The following is a 12,427-nucleotide window of genomic DNA, read 5'->3' as shown; positions in this document are numbered from 1 at the left end:
TTAGAGCTTTCTTTTTTCAAAGATTCAACTTAGGGCTATGAGGAATATAGTGATTCTTCTCTCAAGGAAGTTACCATGAGTTAAGAGATCAGGAACCTGCACAAAGAATTGCCGTGTAAGACCATGTCTATTAACAATTGAAATAGTGGCCCCGAACTACACTCCTTAGGAGGAGTGAAGTGTGGAGGGTCACCTCCTGCTGTAGTGAATTAGAACTTCATGAAGGAGGTCGGTGTTATTCAGCAGAACTACAATACTTGTTTAAGACTTTAAAGGGCTGAGAAGAGCAGGAGGAGACTCTCGGAATAGCCGATGTGATAGAGGAACAACATAAACGGAAGCGCACAGGTGTAGGTAGAAGGTGTACATGAAGAACAACTCATTCAGCTACTGAGTTTATCCTATGTACAGACACGGTACCAGGCAATGAGTGGTTCTATTTTACACATTTAGTATTCAACAGCTATTTTTTGAGCACTTACTTTGCAGAAGGCATATGATTCATTTGTCCAGAGTGTGCTATACATGAGCACTCCATTTGTAATTATTCACTTCGGAAGTAAACTTAGGTCAATAGATTGGAGTTAAATTATAGAAGGCTTAGCAATAGCAAAAGCTTTGTGGAAAGGACGGGTCTTGCTGGGTCTTGAGGAATGAAGATGGTATTTGGAGAGAAAGAGAAGAGACAGAGTGTAAAGCATATCCTGCAAGTCATAGTTCTTCTCAAAGCTGTAGGCCATGCATAAGCCCTAATGATGGGACGTTATGTGTGTGTGTGTGTGTGTGTGTGTGTGTGTGTGTGTGTGTATAATATGTGTAAATTGCATCTATAATATTTATGTATAATGTACATTATATATATGTGTGTGGATGTGGCATGGATTGCAGGCAAAGCACATAATTAGTATTTTATCGGCAGATTAAAAGGTGCTACATCATTCTGTATCAGTCAAGGTAAGAAATGTGCACTAGGGGTGAGATGCTACATCCTAAAGGAATCAGGATCCTCAAAATAATATTTTCTGCATATATTTGAACATTTTTTATAAACTTATACAAACTGACACAGCACTTATGTGGGAAAAAAAAAGACACCTCTCTTCTCATTGCTAACAAAAAGGAAATAATGACCCAGTGGAAGGAACATTGTATTTTTTTTTAATAAGCCCTCCCTGCACCCTGACAGTGAGGCCCCACAGGGCCCTGAGAAGTTGCCAAGACCTGTAGGATATATATCAAGCAAGGATTAGAGTCATGGTTATAGTTGGTAACCAGTAAATGGTGTGCCTATCAAATGATTTCAAGAAGTTCTAGGCTTTCCATGCATACTGAAAGTGAAGATAACCTCCACAGAGCTCTAGATTGCTGCTGTCTTTACTGTCACCAGGAGGCAAGAAGAAATCTTTCATTCTGCTGTCATGCCATAGCCTGCATCCATGTATATCAGCAACCCTGTGTCACCTGGTCCTCTTGATATCACAAACCGCTTCCACACTGGAGCTCAGCAGGATGTAGCAGACCAGGCTGAGGAGCTCCTGGCCTCAACAATTTAAATGGTGCCAGTGGAAGATGTGAGCACAGACCTCTGCAGATGATGACACAAAACAATCTTTCATCAAGTTTTAATCAAGCACTTTAATGGATCCGAGGATGAATTTTTTAATGTTATTTTTTATTTTTTTAAATTTACATCCAAATTAGCATATAGTGAAACAATGATTTCAGGAGTAGATTCCTTAATGCCCCCTACCCATTTAGCCCATCCCCCCTCCCACAAACCCTCCCGTTATCCTCAGTTTGTTCTCCATATTTATGAGTCTCTTGTGTTTTGTCCCCCTCCCTGTTTTTATATTATTTTTGTTTCCCTTCCCTTATGTTCATCTGTTTTGTCTCTTAAAGTCCTCATATGAGTGAAGTCATATGATTTTTGTCTTTCTCTGACTGACTAATTTCACTTAGCATAATACCCTCCAGTTCCATCCACGTAGTTGCAAATGGCAAGATTTCAGTCTTTCTGATTGCCAGGTAATCCTCCATTGTGTGTGTGTGTGTGTGTGTGTGGTGTATATATATATATATATATATATATATACCACATCTTCTTTATCCATTCATCCATCGATGGACATTTGGGCTCTTTCCATACTTTGGCTGTCGTTGATAGTGCTGCTATAAACATGGGGGGTGCATGTGTCCCTTCAAAACACCACACCTGTACCCCTTGGATAAATGCCTAGTAGTGCAATTGCTGGGTTGTAGGGTAGTTCTATTTTTAGTTTCTTGAGGAAACTCCATACTGTTTTCCAGAGTGGCTGTACCAGCTTGCATTGCCACCAACAATGCAAAAGAGCTCCTCTTTCTCCTCATCCTCGCCAACATCTGTTGTTGCCCGAGTTGTTAATGTTAGCCATTCTGGCAGGTGTAAGGTGGTGTCTCATTGTGGTATTGATTTGTATTTCCCTGATGATGAGTGATGTTGAGCATTTGTCATGTGTCGGTTGGCCATCTGGATGTCTTCCTTGGAGAAGTGTCTATTCATGTCTTTAGCCCATTTCTTCACTGGATTAGTTGTTTTTTGGGTGTTGAGTTTGATAAATTCTTTATAGATTTTGGATACTAACCCTTTATCTGACATGTTGTTTGCAAGTATCTTCTCCCATTCTGTCGGTTGCCTTTTAGTTTTGCTGATTGTTTCCTTCGCTGTGCAGAAGCTTTTTATTTTGATGAGGTCCCAGTCGTTCATTTTTGCTTTTGTTTCCCTTGCCTCTGGAGACGTGTTGAGTAAGAAGTTGCTGTGGGCAAGATCAAAGAGGTTTTTGCCTGCTTTCTCCTCAAGGATTTTGATGGCTTCCTGTCTTACACTGAGGTCTTTCATCCATTTTGAGTTTATTTTTGTGTGTGGTGAAAGAAAGTGGTCCAGGTTCATTCTTCTGCATGTCACTGTCCAGTTTTCCCAGCACCACTTGCTGAAGAGACTGTCTTTATTCCATTGGATATTCATTCCTGCTTTGTCAAAGATTAGTTGGCCATACATTTGTGTACATACATACATCTTTTTCAAGATTGCTTTGGCTATTCGGGGTCTCTTCTGCTTCCATACAAATTTTAGGATTATTTGTTCTAGCTCTGTGAAGAATGCTGGTGTTACTTTGATAGGGATTGCTTTGAATATGTAGATTGCTTTGGGTAGTATCGACATTTTAACAACATTTGTTCTTCCTATCCAGGAGCATGGAATCTTTTTCCATTTTTTTGTGTCTTCTTCCATTTCTTTCATAAGCTTTCTATAGTTTTCAGTGTATAGATTTTTCACCTCTTTGGTTAGATTTATTCCTAGGTATTTTATGGTTTTTTTGTGCAACTGTAAATGGGATCGATTCCTTGATTTCTCTCTCTGTCACTTCATTGTTGGTGTATAGGAATGCAACCGATTTCTGTGCATTGATTTTATATCATGCAACTTTGCTGAATTCATGAATCAATTCTAGCAATTTTTTAGTGGAATCTTTTGGGTTTTCCATATAGAGTATCATGTCATCTGTGAGGAGTGAAAGTTTGACCTCCTCCTGGCCAGTTTATGGATCCAAGGATGAATTTTAAATTTATGTTCCTGCCTTTAGATTGCCCATGGTTTATAGAAGAGAAGACAGATAAGTAAACATTATTTAATTGTGATCCCCTTATGTTGCTAAAAGAGTTTTAAACAGGGTAATAACACTGCTAGGTTTTCACTTTGGAAATACTACTGGTAATAGGGTGGAAGTGAATTTGAGAGAGATGAATGTAGAGGAAGATGATTGTAATAGGTCAGGAGAGAGAAGATATAAATGTGACGGTTGTGATAAAAAAAAATAGATGGATCACAGAGATGTTGAGGAGACAGAATCGTCGGTACTTGGAGCCCAATTATGTGTGCATTTTTGACTTCAGGAACTGTCAGACCTTTCTTCCTCCATCCATCTCTAAGTTCTCATATTTTTAGTTAAGGTTATCAGCATCAGCAATGACTCACTGTTAATACGGGGAAGTCCCAGAACACAGCTTGGACTGTTAGCAGTGAAGTGGTACTTGCATGGAGCTGCTCTGTAAGGGAGGAGACATACTCACACTGATATAGCAGGGCATCTAAGCTTCCTTCCTTTTGTACCGTTTTCCAGAACTCTTGCCCGTGCCCAGCTTGGGCTGCACAGCTAGCTTCCCGCCTCTGCCATGTGGCTGTGGTATGGCTCAGGCTACTGTGCACTGAGGGTTTGCCATGGAACAAAGGCCTGGCTGTCTCCCCATGTAGTCTCTGGACATTCATGACTATATCCTGAGACCTGGACATACCCCCAGATATTATATGATCACCAGAGTATGTACCTACCTCATGGAGCACAATGAAATGTATGCGGGATAAGTTGACAGCAGCAAAGCCCTGCACCGGGCACAATCTGGGAGGTCGGTCAGGCTTACGCATAGCTAAGTGACTCACCCCTACAAAGCAACTGGCAGTGTGGGTGATTAGGTTTGTGCCTCAGCTAATTAGTAAATGAAAGGGCTGGGACCGCCCAGGAATAGTCTGAACCTGGAACATTCAATTCACGCATGCCAGTGACAGACTGTGCTTCTAGTCTTCCACCTCAGACTCCAGCTCTTTCGGGATGAGCCAATCCTGGTATGCAAACTGTATCCCCACCACTTTGGTTCGGTAGTCTAAACTGGGGCTCCGGTTATGGGGTAGACAGGAACGAGGCTGATATAATAGATATGATATGTGGCCAGAGCCTCCATTCATGGACACACTGGGCTTCCTGCCTCTGGTTGGAGGCTAACCCACGTTTGGCTGTGCAGAAGTCCGCACCAGCTTGGACCAGCCCAGCCAGCCTCTGCCTGAGATTGTCCTCCACGACAGGGGACCCAGCATTCCTCAACCACCCAGCACCTTTTCCCGAGAAAACCCTCTTGGGAAGAACCTGTGGTTGATGGTTTTCTCCTCAGTGTGAATTTAAGTCAGTGAGTTATTTCCCCAGGGTTAATTCAGTTTAAACCTTAATTTTAATCTCTATATGATATAGAATTTTAAGCATTTCAGAGCCAGCAACAAAGACATTTTTGAAGGCCTAGCCCCTGCTCCTTTTAACTGCCAGCTTATCCATAGCCTGTGCTTCTAACTTGTCATCAGGCAGTCCCCAGCAGCCACGACCCTCATCTTTCACAAGCAGCAGGCATCACCTTCCTGTTTTGGCTTTTCCAACACTTGTATGGGTGTTGAAGTAATGCTGTCAACAGTGTCATTCTCAAACCCAAAGAGAAGCTTCCTCATGATCTGTAGTTAGCAGCGTAAAGGCGGTAATGATGTGTAACATAAACACACTTTGAAATCTGATGCATCTGACCATACAAAGCTAGGATTCTGTGGTGGCCTGGCTGGTGGTAACTGTACAGACCACAAGGGCCAGGGGCCTGGAGCCCTTCTTCAGCCTCAGCTGCAAATCAGAGTTTTCTCTGGCTTATATTTCTCAAATCTGTTCAAATGAATCCACAGTATTTCACCAGATACATCTATCAGGAATCTCTGCTTCTGTTTATACAACAACTTACTGGCCTTAAGCCTTAACCTTAACTCATTACAGTGTCTTCATTACATTTTTTTGGCAGGTTTGCACGTACCAAATCATGGTGGATCATGTCCCAAGCATGAAGGAAATGTTTTAGGATGTTGTTAATAGAATCTCTCACCGAAAGGCTGGACAAGGGGATGGGAAGGGGAGGTAGGATCAGGGTATAGGAGAAGTAACATTTGTTGTGTGTCCCAATTCTCAATGAGGTTGTAATGACATCTGTGTTTTAAATTATGTGACAAAGTCTGGATTGGGCTTGAACTAGGCAACCTAATTGTTTTCAAGTAAATGATTAACAAAATGACCCCCATGTACCTGTGTAATAAAGTGTCATGGATTTAAAACTCACCAAACCTTAAAATCGATGAAGGATGTTTTGCTCTTCCCTATATCCCCTCCCTCTATATGGATTTAAAACTCACCAAACCTTAAAATCGATGAAGGATGTTTTGCTCTTCCCTATATCCCCCTCCCCTACACACAGTAGATCTTCATTTATTTCTTGAGTGAATGAATGAACCAGAATGTAAATCCTGACCTCGGACTTCTCTAGTCATATCCCACAATTGTCACTAGGGATCTGTTATCTTGTTTTAACCAGACTGGGGGCTGAATTAGGACCCCCTTCCAGTGGGAAATAGCTGTGCAGCTATAGAAGCTAGAACCCAGTGGCTTCAAAGAAGCCCTGAGCATCCATGTGTCCTACTCTAAGCCCTGATTTATGGGCTTTCTCTGTGGATGGAATGATCTCATTCTGCTATATACTTCAGATGCCATCAAGGTCAGAAATCTGTCCTACACACCAATGTCTAAGAGGCTGATGCCCTTCCTAAGTCTTGTCAACCTTTTCCCAAGTGACTGAACTCTGTACCCCATGTACCAGTCACTGCCTACCATCCTGCATTGAAAGAACCAGTCACCCAGCACCAACCCCCACAGATAGACACCACGTTTATCTGTGCCCCACCTACCTGATTAAATCATTTCAAATATTGACAGACATAGGTATGATGAGGCCTGCAGATCCCAAATCCAAGTTTTCTCTGCCCCTTTGGACATTGAACTTTAGATTACGAAAACTCTGACTAGTGATTATATGGATAGCTAGATCAGTTTTCCCAGCTCCTTTCCTTAAATATCAGGTCTTTCCAATTTTCCAGTGAGAACCCATCTGAAAATATGAAACTCTCAAAATTAAAATTCAAAGTTATACTGCTTAAATCCTTAGTTTCTTAGTCTCTGAATATGAATAAAAACTGGTATTTTCTGTATTGTCTAATCATTTGGTAAAACTTTGCAAATTTGTGGAATGAGAAATAATGTTTAGAGCATTTGACTTCTTGATAGCCACATGCTATGTGTAAGAATTACCAGATTCACATCATCGGAGATTGAATTGGTGATGTTGACCACTATATTTTGGAAACCCTTGGCCTCCCCCAAAACAAGAGGTCATTTTTTTTCATTTATTTTTTTATATTTTTTAAAAATATAATTTATTGTCAAGTTGGCTAACATACAGTGTCCTCTTGGTTTTGGGGGTAGAATCCCATGATTCATCGCTTACATACAACACCCAGTGTTCATCCCAACAAGTGCTCTCCTCAATGCCCATCACCCATTTTCCCCTCTCCCCTGTCCCTCCATCAACCCTCAGTTTGTTCTCTGTTTTTAAGAGTCTCTTATGTTTTGCGTCCCTCTCTGTTTGAAACTATTTTCTTTCCCCTTCCCTTCCCCCACAGTCTTCTGTTAAGTTTCTCAAGTTCCACATGTGAGTGAAAATATATGATATCTTTCTCTGCCTGACTTATTTCACTTAGCATAATACCCTCCAGTTCCATCCACGTTGTTGCAAATGGCATGATTTCGTTCTTTCTCATTGCCAAGTAGTATTCCATTGTATATATAAACCACATCTTTTTTATCCATTCATCAGCTGATGGACATTTAGGCTCTTTCCATAATTTGGCTATTGGTTGAAAGTGCTGCTATACACATTGGGGTACTTGTGCCCCTGTGCATCAGCACTCCTGTATCCTTTGGATAAATTCCTCATAGTGCTATTGCTGGGTCATAGGGTAGTTCTATTTTTAATTTTTTTAGGAACCTCCACACTGATTTCCAGAGGGGCACTAGTTTGCATTTCCACCAACAGTGCAAGAGGGTTCCTGTTTCTCCACATCCTTGCCAGCATCTAACAAGAGGTCATTTTTAAAGGAAAGGACCATTTTGTGGCTTCTTAACATTTAGGACCTACCCTCCCTTCTCCTCTGCTCAGCCATTGACCCAGCTGCTTCCTTGGTTGGAGCAAGAGGCACTATGCTGTTCTGAACAATAGCTGGTGATGGAAGAATGTGTTGTGCTGATAGCAAGGGAATAGGGAAATGGGCAGGAGTCCATCAGAGAGCCCTGCTCCACATCAGGAGGTTTGGTCAGATGTAGCAAGGAGTAGAATGCAGCGAAGTCCCCAAGGGGCCATGCTCTGACAGGCCTGGCTTGTGTATGACTGTGCCCAGCTGCCTGTGTGAACCATGCCAGCACCATATTCTCTGGATGTTTGCTCTGAACTTCATAAGCACGGTTGACTAACATTCTCACTCTTCGCAGCTATCATTAAGCCTGACTTCCTGGAAAGCTCTGATCGAGGAATAAGAGAGCTGGATTAATTTCTGTGCATACCTTGGCTATATCTGTATGTCAAACTCATGTTTATTATAGCCATTGTGGGTGTGAAAGGCAAAAGTGTAGCTACTCCCTGTGTGACCTGTCTTATTTCCATGAATGGGTGCTAAAAACCTGTATTCCTAGGTCTAAAAAATTTAACTTCATGAAAAATAAGAATATTAAACACTTTCATTTACATGAGATGTATCTAAAATAGAACTCTTCCCTGTGGAATTTAGGGGGTGATTTTTCCAACATGTTGGTTGGGAGTGGATTGCTATGAACCCAAAGTCAGAGCCTCTGATATAGGGACAGTCAACTGATGCCTTAAACCGGAAGATAGAAAGAAAGGACTGAAATTCCAGGCTGTAATGAGAGACTGGCTGCCACTGAGCCCACAGTGGCATTCAGTAGATACTGCATAGACCACTGATTGATTTCTGCAGTTAGTTGACAGGAGCCCAGTTTGATTTTCATTTGATTTGGTTATGCAAGGTGTCCCTCTGGTGCTGTGGTCCTGCCCATGGCTATCACTTCCTTGGGGCAGCAGCCATCAGCCAGAGGCTTACACTGTCAGAGGCTGAGGGAGACTGTGGAGGAACTTGCCAAGAAGAGAAGAGGCTGGTCATGTGGCTTGGCTGGTACTCAGAGAACGTACAGAGGTGCTTGGGGGAAAGGATCAGCAAGCAAATCTCTGTACCAATCATATCAGACTCCTGTTTCTTCTCTCATTGTGAGGATAAGTAGTTTAAGGTAGGGATTTCAGATCTTGAACTTTGTCAGAATTGGGTTTGAAATGCAGCTCTGCCATTTATGAGTCACGTGATTTTTTTTTTTTTTTTTTTTTTTTTTTTTTTTTTTTTTTTTTTAAGATTGAATTCTTCAGGGTTGCCTGCATGGCTCAGTCAGTTAAATGTTCAACTGTTGATTTCAGCTCAGGTCATGGTCTCACGGTTTGTGAGACTGAGCTCCACGTAGGGCTCTGCACTGACAGCATGGAGCCTGCTTGGGATTCTCTCTCTCTCTCTCTCTCTCTCTCAAAAAATAAACTTAAAAAAAAAAAAGATTGAGTTTCCCAGAAGCCAGAAGTTGAGACAAAGATTTAAATGAAAGTGAATTGTTAGAAAATGTTCCAGGAAGAAGCTGACGGGGAAGTAGGGAAATAAGATAGAGAAATTAAAAAAAAAAAAGCAAGCAAGGGTGCAATATCAAGTACTGTGAGGTGACTGTTTAGGGTGGTATCTGGTACATTCCCGTCCAGAAGCAGTGTTTCAAGTTGTCCAGATCAGCCCTCATTTGGTGGTTAAGGGCTGACCCAGGTGGATGTAAGTTCCTAGACACTATCAGTTCTCCAAGGGCAGATCAAGATGGCTCCAGCAGCCTGAGGGCTGCAAAGACACAGGTGCTGGGTGTCCAGAGTGAAGGCACACAGGGAATCTGTGTGCACAAAACTAGTTAAGGGAGAGCCTGGGTGGCTCAGTTGGTTAAGCATCTGGCTCTTGTTTTCAGCTCACGGTTTGTGGGATAGAGCCCTGCGTAGGGTTCTGCACCAATCACGGAGCCTGCTTGGGATTCTCTCTCTCCCCCTCTCTCTGCCCCTTCCCCACACGTGGGCTTTCTCTCTCTCTCAAAATAAATAAACATTTGTAAAAAATGGTTAAGGGATCTACATCAGCAAAGAACTGACAACATCTGCTACAAAGCCTTTTGTAGATTATTACAGCTTCTGAGCCTCAGTTTTTTCATCTGTTAAATAGAAGGAAAATAACTTGTTTAAAATCATTGGGGAAGTAACACAAATAGACCACCTGTTGAGATTCCATGGGAAAAACAGATATTCAATAAGGTAACTATTATTGGCTTTGAAGTGAGTGACTGCAAACCTTGAGGCCTAAATAAACAAACAGATATGTGCAGAATTTGATTTGTAACAATATATGCCTAAAAGAAGCATTTCAATTGCACAAGGAAGTTTTGAAAGCTAAAGATAATTGTAATAATGCCTTCAGAACACTGTCGATAAGAGCATTCTAATATTTAAGGTGTTTTCAACAATAGAATTGACATTACAGCATAAGCTTTTACGAAATGAGACACTATTCTGTTTACAGTTTTTGTAATGAATCTTCAGAGGGTAAGTTTGATAAAAACCTTAGTGCTCTAGTTCTTGTATTTTTAATTAAATTAAATCTGACCAAGTCAGCAAAGGGGTCTGGCATGAGTTGAATCTGCTGCTGGTAGTTAATACTGGGCAAGTCAATTCAGTTCAGTGAGCGTTTATTGAGCACTTGCTGTGTGGCAGACACAATGTCAAGAGGAATGAGGCCAGGTCCCCAGGTTAGTCACTTAGGTGAAGTAGGGATGTGGAAAGACAGAATTAAAACAAATTTCTTGCAATAATTATATAGAAGCTTGTTAGTGGTTCCAGTGTTAAGTCCCTTATATTACTACCTCGGTTAATCTTCACAGCAATGCTAAGAAGAAGTTTCCATATTACCCTTAGGGAAGAACACCAAGAATAATTTCATACCTAGTTTACAAAGCTAATGAGGGCAAAAGTGAGAGCCCAAGAGTGCATACTACACTGCCTGTCGTGTCCTAGGATTCTCTTGGTGACTATCTAACTGTAATGCCTCTGTAGGGATCTCATCTGATTCCTGGAAGTTGCTGGTTTACCTGATCAGCCTATGAAAGAACCATAGTATATTACGTCAAAAAGACAGGAGGTGATTCCATGAGCTACTTCAGTAAATCCTTTAGATTCAGGTTAATTACATTTAATGTAGTACTTAGACTTTCACTGTTGGACCTCATTTCTGATATGATATGATGTATGATATATGATATAATATAGTTAATATAATATAATTAATATAATATATAACTTCTGGTATAAATTATACGTATAAATTATCAGATATACATATAAAGCTTCTGATGAGGTATGGGTAATTTTCTCAAAGCAACTGGGCATCTCCTCCTGAAGCTAAATCAATAGCCAAAGTTTATGGGGACAGGAACCACCTCTTACCCTTTGGAAAAAAACTCCATGAAAAGTACCTCCTGGGTCACTGAACAGCTGTCTCCTGCTGTCCAGTCCTTTACCCACAAGGCTTTACCCCCATTGTTGTAGGGAGGTACAAGGACTGCTTATGAAATCAACTCTGGGTTTTCTCTTCTGTATCATTCACATATTTTTTATGAATCCAGAAGCTATCAAAGTAAAGGGAAGCAGTCTCCTCTCTCTCCTAACAGGTCTATAGAGTTATGCTACACACAACAGACACTTTTATGCCATATTCTTTTGCCTGCTTCTAAATCTACACTTCCTTACCCAAAGTTTTACCTTTCATAGGATTAATAGACCCTATTTTGCATATAGGACTTATGTCGGGTGAGCATTGTTCTTATGCCATTTTTTTTTTCTGATAGGATTTGTCCATATAAGTCAGTGAAAGTGAAACCAAGCTTATAAGAACAAGAGTCTTCAGTTCACTGGAATTTCTTTTTGTGTTGCTGTTTTAGGAGAAAGGGGCAAGTTGTCAGAAAAGAAAATTGTGTCAAGAAACTATTTGAAACAAATTTGAGATGTCTTCTTGGCCATTAGTGATCCCATCTAATGGTGTGATAGAAAAAAAAAAGTTAACAATCAGCAACCCTGCTTATGAATCTAGTTCCATCAGTAATCAGCACTATGGTTATGTGCAAAAGTTCTTAATTTCTCTAAACTCAGTTGCCTGTTAATAGAACTTTCAGAGAAAAAATGTCTAATCTGTCCCTTTCAACTCGAAAACTATTTTTTCTGTAATTTCTTAGACATGGATGTGGTACTGTGGAACAGATTCCCTCCTGCCAAGCCCTATCTTAGGTCATTTGTGATAGGCCTTCTTCTTCTGGACTTTTTTTTTTTTAAATAAGTGTCCTAGAGTGCAGACAAGGAAGACAGGCTAATCAAATCTGCAGATGATGCAAAGCTAAATAAAGATAACTAACGTGCTATAGGACAGACATAGGATCCAGAGTATATCAACAGCCTACAGTTGGGAGCCAAAACTACCAAGATAAACTTTGATGGGGATAAATGTAAAGTCCTTTGTCCAGGTTTAAAAAAATTAACTTCACAAATAAAGGCAGTGAGATTCCTGGCCTACAGCAAGTCC

The 12,427-nt window shown here is 40.9% G+C and overlaps 1 protein-coding gene across 5 annotated transcripts in view; it reads left to right on the top strand.

The window, feature by feature from the left end:
- GHR (growth hormone receptor) overlaps nucleotides 1-12,427 on the top strand; it is a 269,171-nt gene that overhangs the window by 129,155 nt on the left and 127,589 nt on the right. Inside the window, exon 1 of one of the 5 annotated variants that reach the window (XM_042950847.1) lies at nucleotides 10,352-10,401. The exons of 3 other annotated variants lie outside the window; for them this stretch is intronic. In XM_042950847.1, coding sequence (XP_042806781.1) covers nucleotides 10,356-10,401 — 46 coding nt within the window. In that variant the 5' untranslated portion in view covers nucleotides 10,352-10,355. Of the gene's footprint in view, nucleotides 1-10,351; nucleotides 10,402-12,427 lie in introns of those variants that run through there. One more of the 5 variants, XM_042950864.1, reaches the window with a different exon arrangement.

The sequence above is a fragment of the Panthera leo genome, chromosome A1, assembly GCF_018350215.1.
Source record: "Panthera leo isolate Ple1 chromosome A1, P.leo_Ple1_pat1.1, whole genome shotgun sequence".
NCBI classification, from domain to species: domain Eukaryota; kingdom Metazoa; phylum Chordata; class Mammalia; order Carnivora; family Felidae; genus Panthera; species Panthera leo.
The sequence above is the reverse complement of the archived record's forward strand: the minus strand, read 5'-3'. Positions and strand labels throughout refer to the sequence as shown.